A 21,896-nucleotide genomic window follows, 5' to 3' on the forward strand; every position below is an offset into this window, starting at 1 on the left:
CGGGGTGGACCGCTCGCCTGTGCATCGGCTGGGAACATCTCTACGCTGCTGACCCGTCTCCGCTCGGGATGGTGTCCTGCTGGCCCCACTATGGACTGGACTCTTACTATTATGTTGGATCCACTATGGACTGGACTCTCACAATATTATGTCAGACCCACTCAACATCCATTGCTTTCGGTCTCCCCTAGAGGGGGGGGGGGTTACCCACATATGCGGTCCTCTCCAAGGCTTCTCATAGTCATTCACATCGACGTCCCACTGGGGTGAGTTTTTCCTTGCCCGTATGTGGGCTTTGTACCGAGGATGTCGTTGTGGCTTGTGCAGCCCTTTGAGACACTTGTGATTTAGGGCTATATAAATAAAGATTGATTGATTGATTGATAACATAGAATAAGTGTAACATTAACGTATAAGAAGTGTAACATGTAAGAAGTGTAACATGTAAGAAGTGTAACATGTAAGAAGTGTAACATGTAAGAAGTGTAACATAGAAGAAGTGTAACATGTAAGAAGTGTAACATAGAAGAAGTGTAACATGTAAGAAGTGTAACATGTAAGAAGTGTAACATGTAAGAAGTGTAACATGTAAGAAGTGTAACATGTAAGAAGTGTAACATAGAAGAAGTGTAACATAGAAGAAGTGTAACATTAACGTATAAGAAGTGTAACATGTAAGAAGTGTAACATGTAAGAAGTGTAACATATAATAAGTGTAACATGTAAGAAGTGTAACATGTAAGAAGTGTAACATAGAAGTGTAACATGTAAGAAGTGTAACATAGAAGTGTAACATGTAAGAAGTGTAACATGTAAGAAGTGTAACATACAATAAGTGTAACATTAACGTATACGAAGTGTAACATGTAAGAAGTGTAACATATAATAAGTGTAACATGTAAGAAGTGTAACATACAATAAGTGTAACATTAACGTACACAAAGTGTAACATGTAAGAAGTGTAACATATAATAAGTGTAACATGTAAGAAGTGTAACATGTAAGAAGTGTAACATAGAAGAAGTGTAACATAGAAGAAGTGTAACATAGAAGCAGTGTAAAATAGAAGCAGTGTAAAATAGAAGACGTAAAATAGAAGAAGTGTAACATGTAAGAAGTGTAACATAGAATAAGTGTAACATTAACGTATAAGAAGTGTAACATGTAAGAAGTGTAACATGTAAGAAGTGTAACATAGAAGAAGTGTAACATGTAAGAAGTGTAACATAGAAGAAGTGTAACATAAACATAGAAGTGTAACATGTAATAAAAGTGTAACATTAACATTGAAGAAGTTTGCCAGCTGCCACATCACAACACAGCTAGCTAACAAAGTAGCATTAGCATTGACCCACTTAAGCAGCGTCAGGTGTTAATAATAATAATAACAACGTAACTTACGCCAACAGTAGAAAGAGCGACAGAGTTCGCCATGTCGTCATTGTCATCCTCCTCCGGCCGGGAGAAACATCCTCGTCTTTACGAGCTAACTGTGCTAATGCTAATGCTAATGCTAACTCCACCGTCAGCCAAACATGCCTCCGACTGTCAGTGACGTCACCGTGTAAACTGGCCAATCACAACGCAGCTAAGGTTAACGAGCACTTCAGAACTGGACTGGCAGCGCTCGATTTCAACCCGAGCGTCGTCCCATGGGCGGAACTCCGAGGCGACGACACTTGAGAAGTCGACTGCGGCACGTGACTCCTGGCCGTCAGGGTCGCAAAAATGAACACACAGTGAGCCTATGGAAGCGCTACTTCCGGTTAAAGCGATTTACATTTGACATTTATAAAGTTGATATAATTGTGACTATTCCTGCCTTACAACATTACCCATCGGTGTAGTAAAATAACCATGTCATAATTGTGTTGTCTGTCTATTTGTAAATAATGCAGACGAGGCGTGTTGGCTGAGTTACAGCGTGCTCATACAACACTTCACGGGGCTACCGCGCATGCTCGTCACTACTGTTGCATGCTGGGTAGCGTAGTTCTAATATTCCCTAGCTCATAACATCGCAATAATGAATGAATACACCATAATATGGCCCACCAAAACCCACGCATTGCCACTCTTACGACAATGAGCCTATTTGTACAACATATCCACTCCTCGTATAAGCAACTTGCTATAATTGACCTTGATTAATCCTGCACCTTGTCAACAATTGTGCGGCATTTTTACAGCCAGACGAGGTCGCTGTTTTACCAGTGTCGGCTTTTTTCAAACATTGCTGTTATTCAGGGTCAAACTGCATCATAAACTATACTATACGCCCTTTTCACTCATAGTTTATTCGGATCAGATGGCTCTAAGTAATGTCTAATCAGCAATATTCCTTCAAATACAATAATACAATTTCTTCCATCTATCCATCCATCCATCTTCTTCCGCTTATCCGAGGTCGGGTCGCGGGGGCAGCAGCCTAAGCAGGGAAGCCCAGACTTCCCTCTCCACATCCACTTTGTCCAGCTCTTCCTGTGGGACCCAGAGGCGTTCCCAGGCCAGCCGGGAGACATAGTCTTCCCAACGTGTCCTGGGTCTTCCCCGCGGCCTCCTACCGGTCGGACGTGCCCTAAACACCTCCCTAGGGAGGCGTTCGGGTGGCATCCTGACCAGATGCCCGAACCACCTCATCTGGCTCCTCTCGATGTGGAGGAGCAGCGGCTTTACTTTGAGCTCCCCCCGGATGGCAGAGCTTCTCACCCTATCTCTAAGGGAGAGCCCCGCCACCCGGCAGAGGAAACTCATTTCGGCCGCTTGTACCCGTGATCTTGTCCTTTCGGTCATAACCCAAAGCTCATGACCATAGGTGAGGATGGGAACGTAGATCGACCGGTAAATTGAGAGCTTTGCCTTCCGGCTCAGCTCCTTCTTCACCACAACGGATCGATACAGCGTCCGCATTACTGAAGACGCCGCACCGATCCGCCTGTCGATCTCACGATCCACTCTTCCCTCACTCGTGAACAAGACTCCGACGTACTTGAACTCCTCCACTTGGGGCAAGATCTCCTCCCCAACCCGGAGATGGCACTCCACCCTTTTCCGGGCGAGAACCATGGACTCGGACTTGGAGGTGCTGATTCTCATCCCAGTCGCTTCACACTCGGCTGCGAACCGATCCAGTGAGAGCTGAAGATCCTGGCCAGATGAAGCCATCAGGACCACATCATCTGCAAAAAGCAGAGACCTAATCCTGCAGCCACCAAACCGGATCCCCTCAACGCCTTGACTGCGCCTAGAAATTCTGTCCATAAAAGTTATGAACAGAATGGGTGACAAAGGGCAGCCTTGGCGGAGTCCAACCCTCACTGGAAACGTGTCCGACTTACTGCCGACAATGCGGACCAAGCTCTGGCACTGATCATACAGGGAGCGGACTGCCACAATCAGACAGTCTGATACCCCATACTCTCTGAGCACTCCCCACAGGACTTCCCGAGGGACACGGTCGAATGCCTTCTCCAAGTCCACAAAACACATGTAGACTGGTTGGGCAAACTCCCATGCACCCTCAAGGACCCTGCCGAGAGTATAGAGCTGGTCCACAGTTCCACGACCAGGACGAAAACCACACTGTTCCTCCTGAATCCGAGGTTCGACTATCCGGCGTAGCCTCCTCTCCAGTACACCTGAATAGACCTTACCGGGAAGGCTGAGGAGTGTGATCCCACGATAGTTAGAGCACACCCTCCGGTTCCCCTTCTTAAAGAGAGGAACCACCACCCCGGTCTGCCAATCCAGAGGTACCGCCCCCGATGTCCACGCGATGCTGCAGAGTCTTGTCAACCAAGACAGCCCCACAGCATCCAGAGCCTTAAGGAACTCCGGGCGGATCTCATCTACCCCCGGGGCCTTGCCACCGAGGAGCTTTTTAACTACCTCAGCAACCTCAGCCCCAGAAATAGGAGAGCCCACCACAGACTCCCCAGGCACTGCTTCCTCATAGGAAGACGTGTTGGTGGTATTGAGGAGGTCTTCGAAGTATTCCCTCCACCGATCCACAACATCCGCAGTCGAGGTCAGCAGAACACCATCCTCGCCATACACGGTGTTGATAGTGCACTGCTTCCCCTTCCTGAGGCGGCGGATGGTGGTCCAGAATTGCTTCGAAGCCGTCCGGAAGTCGTTAATAATACAATTTCTGATGCGTGATATTTCCCATCTGGCAACACCACCATGGGTCACGTGATCATAGCATACGCGCCTTCATTATTTACCACAACATGTTTAACACAACATATTATAAATGTGCAAACTAAACTACTATTAGTACGAGTGCACATACATGTACATATACATTCACTGTACAAACATACATATACACATACATGTACATATACATTCACTGAACAAACATACATATACACATACTGTACATATACATTCACTGTACAAACACATATACACATACATGTACATATACATTCACTGTACAAACATACATATACACATACATGTACACATACATTCACTGTACAAACATACATATACACATACTGTACATATACATTCACTGTACAAACATACATATACACATACATGTACACATACATTCACTGTACAAACATACATATACACATACTGTACATATACATTCACTGTACAAACATACATATACACATACTGTACATATACATTCACTGCTTACAAAAGGCTTGTAAAACTCCACTGTGTAGGATGGGAAGCGACATAAAGGTGTCGGTTTCTTTGATGTATTGTAATCCACAGGAATATTTTGTTTTGACCCGAGATCTACAAAGCGGAGAGGAAGCAGGACCTGACCCCCCCCCTTCCAGGAACCTTTTCTTTGAACTGTTTTGTAACCAAAGGCGACGGCTGTTTACGACCCCCGTCCCTTAGAAACAGCTGTTGCCATGTAATCAGGGAAAGTCCAAATAAAAGAGGAGGCGTACAATCTTTGGTCAGAGCGTGGTGGGACAAATTTAATTCTGTCTCAGTTTGATTCCTTGCTTCTTCGTCTGTTTAATAGATGTCATCAGTGTTTGAACCTGACAGTTTGCAAGACAAGAACCAAGCGGGAACCTCTTGAGATAGTCAGACTTTTTATTGAGGACACAGAAAACAACAACAGATGCAACAATTCTCTCCTTTGGCAACACACAATTGGAAGTCATGTCTACACACTTCATGGTCTTAAGAGTCCAGTACAGTATATATACACACATGGGACAACGTGGAGGTCGGGCACAGATGCTGACGGACCACCTCGCAGTAAGTCCAGGAGAGGATTCTAGTCATGAAGACAGGAAACTTGTGTGGTCCAGCAGTCAGCACCTGCACCTGAGCCCAGCTAGACCTGATACAGCACAGGTACAACAAGGTTATTGAAGCCAGCAGGGGTGTCCAGACCTTGGCACTAGACCTGATACAGCACAGGTACAACAAGGTTATAAAAGCCAGCAGGGGTGTCCGGACCTTGGCACTAGACCTGATACAGCACAGGTACCACAAGGTTATTGAAGCCAGCAGGGGTGTCCAGACCTTGGCACTAGACCTGATACAGCACAGGTACCACAAGGTTATAAAAGCCAGCAGGGGTGTCCAGACCTTGGCACTGGGGGCCACACATTGGCATGCAGGGGCCAATCTTGGTGTTTTTCATCTTCAAACAATATTAGTTGTAACCATGAGGACTACTCTCCTTCTTGGTGAAGGTCTCAGGACCCAAAAGTGTTAGAAATAAATAAATAAAATAAAATAAAATATATATATATGTATTTATATGATATATATTAACACTTAAACATCTACAGATCAGATCTATCAGCTGACATCAAGTTGGAATTTCTTTCATGTGTTTTTTGTCAAACACAGCCATGTTTTTATGGCACAAACACTAAATAAGCAATTTAAGTCATAATTAGGGCCCGCATGGCCCATTGCATAAGGACCTATTGAATTTGTAAGGTTTTATTCTTTCTTTCTTATTCTTCCGCCACCTCTTTGAGCACTAATTTGACCCACTTAACATGCTTCAAAACTCACCATATTTGACCCACACATCAGGACCTGCGAAAATTGCCTTTTAATAAAAAAAACGAACTCCAAAACTCAAAATTGCGCTCTAGCGCCCCCTAGGAAGAAAAAAAACAGACTGCCTGTAACTCCTACTAGGAAGGTTGGAAAGACATGAAACAAAATCCTCTATGTAGGTCTGACTTAGACCTAGTTTTCATAATCGTATATCCTTGGGCTAAAATCAACAGGAAGTTGGCAATTCCCCCTTCAAGACAAAAAAGTACTAAAAACAGTAATTTGACCCCCTTAACATGCTTCAAAACTCACCGAACTGAACACACACATCAGGACTAGCAGAAATTGCGATCTAATAAAAAAACCTAACCCCAAATTAAAAAATTGCGCTCTAGAGCAATTTTTGAATAAAACGGAGAAAAAACTGCTCCTCGGAAGACAAAAATGACAAAACTGCCTGTAACTCCCACCGGGAAGGTCGGAGAGACATGAAACAAAAACCTCTATGTAGGTCTAACTTAGACCTACATTTTATAAATTGACAACCCCCAGCAAAAATCAACAGGAAGTTTGCTATTCCCCCTTCAAAACAACATTTTTGTAAAAACCGGTCACCTTCCTTCAAAATCTATCTCCTCTGAGCGCGTTTGTCGTTTAGGCTTCAAACTAACACAGGGGAGAGATTGAACCCTTGTGTATAAAAGTATAGAACAGCTTTTTAATACCTGCTCCGGTTTTGATTTTATGACCCTTCAAAGACCCGCTGCACTGATGCTGCTGCGCTGCTGTTTTTTTAAGATGGCTGCTCAAAAGCAGGAAGCACCAACGTGCCCACACAATGCAGACAAGGTAGGTACACTAGACAAAAGTCTTGGGACACTTCAGACTAAAAGTAGACAAAAGTATTGGGACACTTAGGACTAGCACCTGCCAAATACGCGGGCCCGACCAATGCTGCTTGCAGCTTTAATTGTATATATTTTTTTAACTTTCATCACTTAAGTCTCCCGATCAACTTCACACCTATTTGTCCATTATAAGTTGTTTTAATGTCTGTTGTGTGTTATTTTGTCAAAGAAAACTATGTTTTTTTTTAAATGGCAAAAACACCAAATATTTGATGTATTTATGACATGTTTGTGGGTGATGACAGTTTTAAAGAATTAAGGAACATTTTCCCGCCAAATATATTTCAAAGTGGAATATTTTGATGTGAAGTAATTGGAGCCTTAAATATGTCAATCATTCACAACATTTATTTTGATTCATCATTATTGTTATTGTGTTAATAGAGTCAACATTATTATTATTACATTGTTTTGCTCCTTTACTCCACCTTTTCAGTAGTATGTTGAAGATGTGCTGTTGACAAATGTCCCCCCGTGCCACACTTTGGACACCCCTGATACACAGAACACTGACCGTGCTCCTCAGCCCACATGTGTGTGTGTGTGTGGGGGGGGGGGGGGGGGGGGCTGCTACACACACACGCACACACACACACATCAGCACATACTTTGGATCAATGTTCTCACACTCTCATCTCCTGGTCCTCACAGAACAATACTATAATCAACACTTATGGAGGGCTTCCGGCAAGGAATGTATACTTGGACCCCCCCCATACACACACACACACACACACACACACACACACACACACACACACACACACACACACATGCAGTACAAGCAGCTTGTGTGCCATGCTGCCGTTGGGAATGCAGAGGGCAGCAGAATTAAGTTGAAGCAGCAGGTGGTGGACCTGGAGGGGTAATACTAGAAGGTGGAGGTTGTGTAATACTAGAAGGTGGAGGTTGTGTAATACTAGAAGGTGGAGCACGTACACCACAAGACGATACGGTACACAGACACATGTCACCTGGTGGCAGGTGAAGGGACACAAGTGGAAGATCTGCACGAGGGAGGGAACACAGCAGCATGGCTGAGAGGGGAAGAAGAAGAAGAAGAAGAAGAAGAAGAAGAAGAAGAAGAAGAAGAAGAGGTCCATCTTTGGACGTCTATGGCGGGACTTGTCGTGTTGGCGATGGCGGGGGTCGTCGACTTGAGTGGAGGACAAAACAAGAGGAGAAGTTTTAGTAGAAGAAGAGAAGACAAACAACCTTTTCCACTACACAGGGGCCCCGGGGGCCCACTCAAATATGAACACTGAACGATTGACTAAGTAGGAGCTCGTCACATGACATCACAGACGAGAGACTCATCACAACAATCATAGCATCACATCATCAATATGTTTCTATCAACTGGCAAAGTGTCAATAAAACACTTTAGTCAGCATTTTTCTGCTGCAGGACCGCTTGTATCGCACATGATATCACACACCATTAATCCGCTGCAAGACTGCTTGTATCACACATGATATCACACACGAGTAAACACGCTGCAGGACTGCTTGTATCGCACATGATATCACACACAATGAATCGGCTGCTGCAAGACTGCTTGCATCGCACATGATATCACACACGAGTAAACACAATGCAGGACTGCTTGTATCACAAATTATATCACACACAAGTAAACGCGCTGCAGGACTGCTTGCATCGCACATGATATCACACACGAGTAAACACGCTGCAAGACTGCTTGTATCACACATGATATCACACACGAGTAACATGCTGCAGGACTGCTTGTATCGCACATGATATCACACACAAGTAAACAATGCAGGACTGCTTGTATCGCAAAATATATCACACACAAGTAAACATGCTGCATGACTGCTTGTATCGCACATGATATCACACACAATTAATCCGCTGCAAGACTGCTTGTATCACACATGATATCACACACAAGTAAACACAATGCAGGACTGCTTGTATCGCACATGATATCACACACAATTAATCCGCTGCTGCAAGACTGCTTGCATCGCACATGATATCACACACAAGTAAACACAATGCAGGACTGCTTGTATCACAAATTATATCACACACAAGTAAACGCGCTGCAGGACTGCTTGCATCGCACATGATATCACACACGAGTAAACACGCTGCAAGACTGCTTGTATCACACATGATATCACACACGAGTAACATGCTGCAGGACTGCTTGTATCGCACATGATATCACACACAAGTAAACAATGCAGGACTGCTTGTATCGCAAAATATATCACACACAAGTAAACATACTGCATGACTGCTTGTATCGCACATGATATCACACACAATTAATCCGCTGCAAGACTGCTTGTATCACACATGATATCACACACAAGTAAACACAATGCAGGACTGCTTGTATCGCACATGATATCACACACAATTAATCCGCTGCTGCAAGACTGCTTGCATCGCACATGATATCACACACAAGTAAACACAATGCAGGACTGCTTGTATCACAAATTATATCACACACAAGTAAACGCGCTGCAGGACTGCTTCTATCACAAATTACATCACACTCAAGTAAACGCGCTGCAGGACTGCTTGCATCGCACATGATATCACACACAAGTAAACAATGCAGGACTGCTTGTATCGCAAATTATATCACACACAAGTAAACATGCTGCATGACTGCTGGTATCGCACATGATATCACACACAAGTAAACACAATGCAGGACTGCTTGCATCGCACATGATATCACACACAATTAATCCGCTGCAAGACTACTTGTATCATACATGATATCACACACAAGTAAACACAATGCAGGACTGCTTGTATCGCACATGATATCACACACAATTAATCCGCTGCTGCAAGACTGCTTGCATCGCACATGATATCACACACAAGTAAACACAATGCAGGACTGCTTGTATCACAAATTATATCACACACAAGTAAACGCGCTGCAGGACTGCTTCTATCACAAATTATATCACACTCAAGTAAACGCGCTGCAGGACTGCTTGCATCGCACATGATATCACACACAAGTAAACAATGCAGGACTGCTTGTATCGCACATGATATCACACACAAGTAAACACAATGCAGGACTGCTTGCATCGCACATGATATCACATACAAGTAAACAATGCAGGACTGCTTGTATCGCAAATTATATCACACACAAGTAAACATGCTGCATGACTGCTGGTATCGCACATGATATCACACACAAGTAAACACAATGCAGGACTGCTTGTATCACAAATTATATCACACACAAGTAAACGCGCTGCAGGACTGCTTCTATCACAAATTATATCACACTCAAGTAAACGCGCTGCAGGACTGCTTGCATCGCACATGATATCACACACAAGTAAACAATGCAGGACTGCTTGTATCGCAAATTATATCACACACAAGTAAACATGCTGCAGGGCTGCTTGTATCGCACATGATATCACACACAAGTAAACATGCTGCAGGACTGCTTGTATCGCACATGATATCACACACAAGTAAACACGCTGCAGGACTGCTTGCAACGCACATGATATCACACACAAGTAAACACAATGCAGGACTGCTTGCATCGCACATGATATCACACACAATTAATCCGCTGCTGCAAGACTGCTTGTATCACACATGATATCACACACGAGTAAACGCGCTGCAGGACTGCTTGTATCGCACATGAAATCAAACACAATTAATCCGCTGGTGCAAGACTGCTTGCATCGCACATGATATCACACACAAGTAAACACAATGCAGGACTGCTTGTATCACAAATTATATCACACACAAGTAAACGCGCTGCAGGACTGCTTGCATCGCACATGATATCACACACGAGTAAACACGCTGCAAGACTGCTTGTATCGCACATGATATCACACACAATTAATCCGCTGCTGCAAGACTGCTTGTATCACACATGATATCACACACAAGTAAACACGCTGCAGGACTGCTTGCATCGCACATGATATCACACACAAGTAAACACAATGCAGGACTGCTTGCATCGCACATTTTATCACACACAAGTAAACACAATGCAGGACTGCTTGTATCGCACATGATATCACACACAATTAATCCGCTGCAAGACTGCTTGTATCACACATGATATCACACACAAGTAAACACAATGCAGGACTGCTTGTATCGCACATGATATCACACACAATTAATCCGCTGCTGCAAGACTGCTTGCATCGCACATGATATCACACACAAGTAAACACAATGCAGGACTGCTTGTATCACAAATTATATCACACACAAGTAAACGCGCTGCAGGACTGCTTGCATCGCACATGATATCACACACGAGTAAACACGCTGCAAGACTGCTTGTATCGCACATGATATCACACAATTAATCCGCTGCTGCAAGACTGCTTGTATCACACATGATATCACACACGAGTAAACATGCTGCAGGACTGCTTGTATCGCACATGATATCACACACAAGTAAACATGCTGCAGGACTGCTTGTATCGCACATGATATCACACACAAGTAAACACGCTGCAGGACTGCTTGTATGATACATGATATCACACATGAGTAAACGCGCTGCAGGACTGCTTGTATCGCACATGATATCACACACAAGTAAACACGCTGCAGGACTGCTTGTATCGCACATGACATCACACACAAGTAAACACGCTGCAGGACTGCTTGTATCGCACATGATATCACACACAAGTAAACCCGCTGCAGGACTGCTTGCATCACACATGATAGCACACACAATTAATCCGCTGCAAGACTGCTTGTACCACACATGATATCACACACAAGTAAACATGCTGCAGGACTGCTTGCATCGCACATGATATCACACACAAGTCAACATGCTGCAGGACTGCTTGCATCGCACATGATATCAGACACGAGTAAACACGCTGCAAGACTGCTTGTATCACACATGATATCACACACAAGTAAACACAATGCAGGACTGCTTGTATCACAAATTATATCACACACAAGTAAACACGCTGCATGACTACTTGTATCGCACATGATATCACACACAAGTAAACACGCTGCAGGACTGCTTGTATCGCACATGATATCACACACAAGTAAACGCACTGCAGGACTGCTTGTATCGCACATGATATCACACGAGTAAACGCGCTGCAGGACTCCTTGTATCGCACATGATATCACACACAAGTAAACACGCTGCAGGACTGCTTGCATCGCACATGATATCACACACAAGTAAACACAATGCAGGACTGCTTGTATCACAAATGATATCACACACGAGTAAACGCGCTGCAGGACTGCTTGTATCGCACATGATATCACACACAAGTAAACACAATGCAGGACTGCTTGTATCACAAATGATATCACACACAAGTAAACGCGCTGCAGGACTGCTTGTATCGCACATGATATCACACACGAGTAAACACGCTGCAGGACTGCTTGTATCGCACATGATATCACACAATTAATCCGCTGCAAGACTGCTTGTATCACACACAAGTAAACATGCTGCAGGACTGCTTGTTTCGCACATGATATCACACACAAGTAAACACGCTGCAGGGCTGCTTGTATCGCACATGATATCACACACAAGTAAACATGCTGCAGGACTGCTTGCATCGCACATGATATCACACACAAGTAAACATGCTGCAGGACTGCTTGTATCGCACATGATATCACACACAATTAATCCGCTGCAAGACTGCTTGTATCACACATGATATCACACACAATTAATCCGCTGCTGCAAGACTGCTTGTATCACACATGATATCACACACGAGTAAACATGCTGCAGGGCTGCTTGTATCGCACATGATATCACACACGAGTAAACATGCTGCAGGACTGCTTGTATCGCACATGATATCACACACAAGTAAACACGCTGCAGGACTGCTTGTATCGTACATGATATCACACACAAGTAAACACGCTGCAGGACTGCTTGCATCACACATGATATCACACACAATTAATCCGCTGCAAGACTGCTTGTACCACACATGATATCACACACAAGTAAACATGCTGCAGGACTGCTTGCATCGCACATGATATCACACACAAGTAAACACGCTGCAGGACTGCTTGCATCGCACATGATATCACACACAAGTAAACACAATGCAGGACTGCTTGTATCGCACATGATATCACACACAATTAATCCGCTGCAAGACTGCTTGTATCACACATGATATCACACACGAGTAAACATGCTGCAGGACTGCTTGTATCGCACATGATATCACACACAAGTAAACACGCTGCAAGACTGCTTGTATCACACATGATATCACACACAAGTAAACACAATGCAGGACTGCTTGTATCACAAATTATATCACACACAAGTAAACACGCTGCATGACTGCTTGTATCGCACATGATATCACACACGAGTAAACACGCTGCAGGACTGCTTGTATCGCACATGATATCACACACAAGTAAACAATGCAGGACTGCTTGTATCACAAATTATATCACACACAAGTAAACACGCTGCATGACTGCTGGTATCGCACATGATATCACACACAAGTAAACACGCTGCAGGACTGCTTGCATCGCACATGATATCACACACGAGTAAACACAATGCAGGACTGCTTGTATCACAAATGATATCACACACAAGTAAATGCGCTGCAGGACTGCTTGTATCGCACATGATATCACACACGAGTAAACACGCTGCAGGACTGCTTGCATCGCACATGATATCACACACGAGTAAACGCGCTGCAAGACTGCTTGTATCGCACCTGATATAGCACACGAGTAAACGCACTGCAGGACTGCTTGTATCGCACATGATATCACACACGAGTAAACACGCTGCAGGACTGCTTGTATTGCACATGATATTACACACGAGCAAACAGGCTGCAAGACTGCTTGTATCGCACATGATATCACACACAATTAATCCGCTGCTGCAAGACTGCTTGTATCACACATGATATCACACACGAGTAAACATGCTGCAGGACTGCTTGTATCGCACATGATATCACACACAAGTAAACACGCTGCAGGACTGCTTGCATCACACATGATATCAGACACAAGTAAACACGCTGCAAGACTGCTTGTATCGCACATGATATCACACACAAGTAAACACAATGCAGGACTGCTTGTATCACAAATTATGTCACACACAAGTAAACACAATGCAGGACTGCTTGTATCACAAATTATATCACACACAAGTAAACGCGCTGCAGGACTGCTTGCATCGCACATGATATCACACACGAGTAAACACGCTGCAAGACTGCTTGTATCGCACATGATATCACACACAATTAATCCACTGCTGCAAGACTGCTTGTATCGCAAATTATATCACACACAAGTAAACATGCTGCATGACTGCTTGTATCGCACATGATATCACACACAAGTAAACACGCTGCAGGACTGCTTGTATCTGTGTGAGTCTTGTGTTTTCTCCTACCCACCTGGGGATATTTGGAGGGGCCCTGTTTGGGCGGCTGGGGGCCTGAGGACTCTCAGCACTGTTGTTGAAGGGCCCCAGGGGTCCCGGGCGGTTAGGCGGCGGTGGGGCCCCACGAGGCCCGGGGCGCTGGCCTGCAGACATCCTCCTGGGACCAGTGGGACTGGGAGGCGGAGACCTTGAGACCAGGTTTAGAAGGTTTAGAAGACTTAGGACAAAGTTGTTGATACAGGTGTGTCGCTACCTGCGGCCACCGCTGGAGCCGCCCACCCAGGAGTTGTCCACGGGTGGGGGCATGGGCACGGTGATGGTGGAGGTGGAGATGTCTCCAATGATGGCCAGAGCCTCCTTCAGGGCCTGGTGGGTCCTCAGCACCTCGTCCCTCCTCTGGGCCTGCTCCTGGGACTCGTCCATCAGGGCGTTCTGGTCTCCCGCAGAGTACAGCTGGGCCAGCAGCTCCGCGTTGATGAACTCCTTCACCTGTGGACAAGATGGAGGCTGCAGCGGGCGGGAGAAGGTGGTGTAGAAGGCAGGCAGGGTGAGCGTTTACGTTGTTGATCATCAGGTGCATGATGGCCTTGGGCATCAGGTCTCTGATGCACTTGTTGACGATGGCCATGTAGGAGTCCACCAGGTTCCTGATGGTCTCCACCTTGCGCTCCAGCTGGGGGTCCATGGAGAAGTTGTCTGAGGCGCTGCTGGTCTCACTCTCCACCTTCATGGGGGAGGAGAACACACCACACCTGTTATGTCCCTCATTGGTGGGCTCAACAACACGCATGTTGAGATACATCACTTGGAAGGAATGGACTTGACTCGCCGCCATGCAGCCATGCGATATCAATGTTGACACGTATGCGATATCAATGTTGACACGTATGCGATGTAAATGCTGGCACGTATGCAACGTAAATGTTGACACGTATGCAATATAAATGTTGACACATATACAACATAAATGTTGACACGTATGCGATATAAATGCTGACACGTATGCAATGTAAATGTTGACACATATGCAATATAAATGTTGACACATATACAACATAAATGTTGAGACGTATGCGATGTAAATGTTGACACATATATTCTATAAATGATATAAATGCTGACACGTATGCGATATCAATGTTGACACGTATGCGATGTAAATGCTGACACGTATGCTACATAAATGTTGACACTTATGCGATATAAATGTTGACACATATACAACATAAATGTTGACACATATGCGATATAAATGTTGACACATATACAACATAAATGTTGACACATATGCGATATAAATCCTGGCACGTATGCAACGTAAATGTTGACACGTATGCAATATAAATGTTGACACATATACAACATAAATGTTGACACGTATGCGATATAAATGCTGACATGTATGCGATATAAATGCTGACACGTATGCGATATAAATGTTGACACATATACAACATAAATGTTGACACGTATACGATGTAAATGTTAACACGTATATTCTATAAATGATATAAATGCTGACATGTATGCGATATCAATGCTGACACGTATGCGATATAAATGTTGACAAATATGCAATATAAATGTTGACACATGCGATATACATTTTGACACAAACAACATAAATGTTGACACATATGCGATATAAATGTTGACAATTATGCGATAATAATGTAGAGGTATGCGATATGAATGTAGACACGTATGCTGACATGTATGCGATATAAATGTTGACATGTATGCGAAATAAATGTTGACACATATGCAGTATAAATGTTGACATGTATGCAATGCAAATGTTGACACGCATGCGGTATAAATGTTGAGATGAATGAGATATAAATGTTGACACATTTGCGATATAAATGTTGACAAATATGCAATATAAATGTTGACACGTATGCGATATACATTTTGACACGTATACAACATAAATGTTGACACATGCGATATAAATGTTGACAATTATGCGATAATAATGTAGAGGTACGCGATATGAATGTAGACATGTATGCGGTATAAATGTTGACACGTATGCGGTATAAATGTTGACATGTATGTGATATAAATGTTGACACGTATGCGATGTAAATGTTGACACGTATGTGTTATAAATGTTGACAACTATGCGATATAAATGTTGACACATATACAACATAAATGTTGACACATATGCGATATAAATGCTGACACGTATGCAACGTAAATGTTGACACGTATGCAATATAAATGTTGACACATATACAACATAAATGTTGACACGTATGCAATATAAATGCTGACAGGTATGCAACGTAAATGTTGACACATATGCAATATAAATGTTGACACATATACAACATAAATGTTGACACGTATACGATGTAAATGTTGACACGTATATTCTATAAATGATATCAATGCTGACACGTATGCGATATAAATGTTGACATGTATGTGATATAAATGTTGACATCTATGCATTATCAATGCTGACACGTATGCGATATAGATGTTGATACGTATGTGATATAAATGTTGACATGTATGCGATGTAAATGTTGACACGCATGCGGTATAAATGTTGAGATGAATGAGATATAAATGTTGACACATTTGCGATATACATTTTGACATGTATACAACATAAATGTTGACACGTATGCGATATAAATGTTGACAATTATGGGATAATAATGTAGAAGTATGCAATATGAATGTAGACACGTATGCAGTATAAATGTTGACATGTATGCGATGTAAATGTTGACACGTATGCGGTATAAATGTTGACATGTATGCAATATAAATGTTGACACGTATTCGATGTAAATGTTGACACGTATGTGTTATAAATGTTGACAATTATGCGTAATAAATGTTGACACGTATGATATAAATGTTGACATGAATGAGATATAAATGTTGACATGTATGCAATGTAAATGTTGACACGTATGCGTAATAAATGTTGACACATATGTGATATAAATGTTGACACTCATGTGATGTAAATGTTGACACTAATGCTATACAAATGTTGGCACGTATTTGATATAAATGTTGACACCTATGCGATATAAATGTTGACATGTATGCGATATAAATGTTGACACGTATGCGACATAAATATTGACACACATGCGATATAAATGTTGACACGCATGCGATATAAATGTTGACACGTATGCGATATAAATGTTGACACGTATGCAATATAAATGTTGACACGTATGCGATATAAATGTTGACACGTATGTGATATAAATGTTGACAGGTATGTAACAAATATTGACACGCATGCGATATAAATGTTGACACCTATGCGTTATAAATGTTGGCACGTATGTGGTATAAATGTTGACACGTATGCGATATAAATGCTGACGCGTATGCGATATAAATGTTGACACGCATGCGATATCATTTTTCACACTAATGCTATATAATTGTTGACATGTATGCGATATAAATGTTGACACGTATGCGATATAAATGTTGACACGTATGCAAAATAAATGTTGACACGTACGCGATACAAATGTTGACAGTTGTGTGATATAAATGTTGACAATTGTGCGATATAAATGTTGACACGCATGCAAAATAAATGTTGACAGGTACGCGATATAAATGTTGACAGGTATGCGATATAACTGTTGACAGGTAGGCGATATAACCGTTGACAGTTGTGCGATATAAATGTTGACAGTTGTGCGATATAAATGTTGACAGGTATGCGATATAAATGTTGACCCGTATGCGATATAAATGTTGACACGTATGCGATATAAATGTTGACAGGTATGCGATAACCGTTGACAGTTGTGTGCTATAAATGTTGACACGTATGCGATATAAATGTTGACAGGTATGCGATATAAATGTTGACACGTATGCGATATACATGTTGACAGGTATGCGATATAAATGTTGACAGGTATGCGATATAACCGTTGACAGTTGTGCGATATAAATGTTGACATGTATGTGATATAAATGAAAAGAAGCAGTAAGAAGGTAAGTGCAGGTGCTGACCGTGGTGACCTTCTCAGGGTAAACTCCAGCACGTAGCAGAGAAGACTTCCAGCTGTCCACATCATCCTGGGAGTCACACGCCAGCTCCAGTGTGCGGTTGTCCTTGTACACGTTCCTGGAGTACACACATACATGGCTAGTATAAGTACACCTTCCTGTAGTACACACATACATGGCTAGTACAAGTACACCTTCCTGTAGCCGTGGTGACTAATAATGATCATAATAATATTAATAATAATAATACTAATAATAATAACAACAACAACAATCATAATAATCATAATACGCATAACAATTAATAATATTCATAATAATATTAATAATAACCATAATAATGTAATAATCATATAATAATAATAATCATAATACCAATAGTAAAATTATTGATAATAATAATGATAATAATAATCATAATAATGATAATCATGATAATGATAATAATAATAATCATATTCATAATAATATTAATGACATTAATAATGGTAATCATAATAATAATAATCATAGTATTAATAATAATTATTATAAATCATAATAATAATAATAATAACAAAAACAATCATGTATTTCAGTGATTGTGACATCACTTGCAGCTGACCTTGACTCGGTGTTAAAAATGCAGAAGATGTGTTTGCTGGACATGAAACTCTTCTCCACATCACGGACCTTCAGGTTGTCCAGAGGCAGCATGTACTTCTTCTCCTTCTCCTGTCAGGATGCACACACACTTCTTACTGTGGGCTGACGACAACACACAAGGTCAGTGTCAGGATGCACACACACTTCTTACTGTGGGCTGACGACAACACACAAGGTCAGTGTCAGGATGCACACACACACTTGTTACTGTGTGCTGACGACAACACACAAGGTCAGTGTTAGGATGCACACACACTTCTTACTGTGTGCTGACGACAACACACCTTCACAGTGTCAGTGTCAGATTAAATGACAGCCTGGCGTTAAAAGTCAACATCTGGTAGTACTTAGTACACAGCACTGCGAGTACTTAGTAAACAGGAGAGAAGTTCCCCAGAGGAGGCCACAACCAGCGACACCAAAGTGGATTTGGATTTGGAGTCCATGTGGTGTCAGACCTGGTGTGATTTGGAGTCCATGTGGTGTCAGACCTGGTGTGATTTGGAGTCCATGTAGTGTCAAACCTGGTGTGATTTGGAGTCCATGTGGTGTCAGACCTGGTGTGATTTGGAGTCCATGTGGTGTCAGACCTGGTGTGATTTGGAGTCCATGTGGTGTCAAACCTGGTGTGATTTGGAGTCCATGTGGTGTCAGACCTGGTGGGATTTGGAGTCCATGTGGTGTCAAACCTGGTGTGATTTGGAGTCCATGTGGTGTCAGACCTGGTGTGATTTGGAGTCCATGTGGTGTCAAACCTGGTGTGATTTGGAGTCCATGTGGTGTCAGACCTGGTGTGATTTGGAGTCCGTGTGGTGTCAGACCTGGTGTGATTTAGAGTCCATGTGGTGTCACACCTGGTGTGATTTGGAGTCCATGTGGTGTCAGACCTGGTGTGATTTGGAGTCCGTGTGGTGTCAGACCTGGTGTGATTTGGAGTCCATGTGGTGTCAAACCTGGTGTGATTTGGAGTCCATGTGGTGTCAGACCTGGTGTGATTTGGAGTCCGTGTGGTGTCAGACCTGGTGTGATTTGGAGTCCATGTGGTGTCAAACCTGGTGTGATTTGGAGTCCATGTGGTGTCAGACCTGGTGTGATTTGGAGTCCATGTGGTGTCAAACCTGGTGTGATTTGGAGTCCGTGTGGTGTCAGACCTGGTGTGATTTAGAGTCCATGTGGTGTCAGACCTGGTGTGATTTGGAGTCCATGTGTTGTCAAACCTGGTGTGATTTGGAGTCCATGTGGTGTCAGACCTGGTGTGATTTGGAGTCCATGTGGTGTCAAACCTGGTGTGATTTGGAGTCCATGTGGTGTCAAACTTGGTGTGGTTTGGAGTCCATGTGGTGTCAGACCTGGTGTGATTTGGAGTCCATGTGTTGTCAAACCTGGTGTGATTTGGAGTCCATGTGTTGTCAAACCTGGTTTGATTTGGAGTTTGTGTGGTGTCTGACCTGGTGTGATTTGGAGTCCGTGTGGTGTCAGACCTGGTGTGATTTGGAGTCCATGTGGTGTCAAACCTGGTGTGATTTGGAGTCCATGTGGTGTTAGACCTGGTGTGACTTGGAGTCCATGTGGTGTCAGATCATGCGTGATTTGCAGTCCATGTGGTGTCAGACCTGGTGTGATTTGGAGTCCGTGTGGTGTCAGACCCGGTGTGAACGCTCACAGGGAAAGACGGGAGCGCTAAGATAGACCGACTCTGCAGACCCACATTGGGTTCCTATTCCCAAAGGGGTCACGGCACTCCATATATGGTCACGCAGGTCTCCTCCCTCTTCCTCGGAGCGTCCCTACCAGAGCGAGCAGCAGTGCGTCTGTGCGAGAGTGCCACGTCAGTACCGGATCCTCGTGTGGACCGGACTCTGCCGACCAGCAAACACGCCGACCTAAAAGCCGGAAGCGCCAACGAGAGCGTTGGGCAGACGGGACCCTTGGCGCCAAACCGGAGAGGTTGGAAGGGAAGGGGCCCCGAGAGGACTGTCCTTGGACTCCGGCTACGTCCACCCGGGGTTCAGACTACCTGTTCATGGTCATGCTGGTGTACAGTAGTCTGCACACTGGTTAGACTGGGCTTGGACCTTCTTCCTCCTCTCACTCTCTTCTTCTCCTTCACCGCCATTTCCTACTCTCCTCCTTTGACTTGGACCATGGAGATAAACCCTCCTCTGAGGAACCTGGAACTTGAGTCTATGCTCCTCCTTTGACTTGAACCATGGAGATAAACCCTCCTCTGAGGAACCTGAAACTGGAGTCTAAGGTCCTCCTTTGACTTGGACCATGGAGATAAACCTTCCTCTGAGGAACCTGGAACTGGAGTCTCGGCTCCTCCTTTGACTTGGACCATGGAGATAAACCTTCCTCTGAGGAACCTGGAACTGGAGTCTAGGCTCCTCCTTTGACTTGAACCATGGAGATAAACCCTCCTCTGAGGAACCTGAAACTGGAGTCTAAGGTCCTCCTTTGATTTGTACCATGGAGATAAACCTTCCTCTGAGGAACCTGGAACTGGAGTCTAGGCTCCTCCTTTGACTTGAACCATGGAGATAAACCCTCCTCTGAGGAACCTGAAACTGGAGTCTAAGGTCCTCCTTTGATTTGTACCATGGAGATACACCTTCCTCTGAGGAACCTGGAACTGGAGTCTCGGCTCCTCCTTTGACTTGGACCATGGAGATAAACCTTCCTCTGAAGAAACTGGAACTGGAGTCTAGGCTCCTCATTTGACTTGGATCATGGAGATAAACCTTCCTCTGAGGAACCTGGAACAGGAGTCTAGGCTCCTCCTTTGACTTGGACCATGGAGATAAACCTTACTCTGAGGAACCTTGATCTGGAGTCTCGGCTCCTCCTTTGACTTGGACCAT

At 43.6% G+C, this 21,896-nt stretch overlaps 2 protein-coding genes across 7 annotated transcripts in view; both read right to left on the reverse strand.

The window, feature by feature from the left end:
- The window catches only part of LOC133577302 (SUN domain-containing ossification factor-like), a 54,823-nt gene extending 53,272 nt beyond the window's left edge, over window positions 1–1,551 (reverse strand). For all 4 annotated transcript variants that reach the window (XM_072912527.1, XM_072912525.1, XM_072912526.1 and 1 more), the window contains exon 1: window positions 1,402–1,551. In XM_072912527.1, the coding sequence (XP_072768628.1) occupies window positions 1,402–1,448 (47 nt within the window). In that variant the 5' untranslated portion in view covers window positions 1,449–1,551. The remainder of the gene's footprint in view (window positions 1–1,401) is intronic.
- A 5,915-nt stretch (window positions 1,552–7,466) lies between these two features.
- LOC133577460 (dynamin-2-like) overlaps window positions 7,467–21,896 on the reverse strand; it is a 52,629-nt gene continuing 38,199 nt past the window's right edge. For all 3 annotated transcript variants that reach the window (XM_061931316.2, XM_072912595.1, XM_061931317.2), the window contains 6 exons: window positions 18,995–19,104; window positions 18,394–18,508; window positions 14,936–15,100; window positions 14,630–14,865; window positions 14,390–14,563; window positions 7,467–8,067 (listed from right to left, as the gene is read on the reverse strand). In XM_061931316.2, coding sequence (XP_061787300.2) covers window positions 8,025–8,067; window positions 14,390–14,563; window positions 14,630–14,865; window positions 14,936–15,100; window positions 18,394–18,508; window positions 18,995–19,104 — 843 coding nt within the window. In that variant the 3' untranslated portion in view covers window positions 7,467–8,024. The remainder of the gene's footprint in view (window positions 8,068–14,389; window positions 14,564–14,629; window positions 14,866–14,935; window positions 15,101–18,393; window positions 18,509–18,994; window positions 19,105–21,896) is intronic.

The sequence above is a fragment of the Nerophis lumbriciformis genome, linkage group LG37, assembly GCF_033978685.3.
Source record: "Nerophis lumbriciformis linkage group LG37, RoL_Nlum_v2.1, whole genome shotgun sequence".
NCBI lineage: Eukaryota > Metazoa > Chordata > Actinopteri > Syngnathiformes > Syngnathidae > Nerophis > Nerophis lumbriciformis.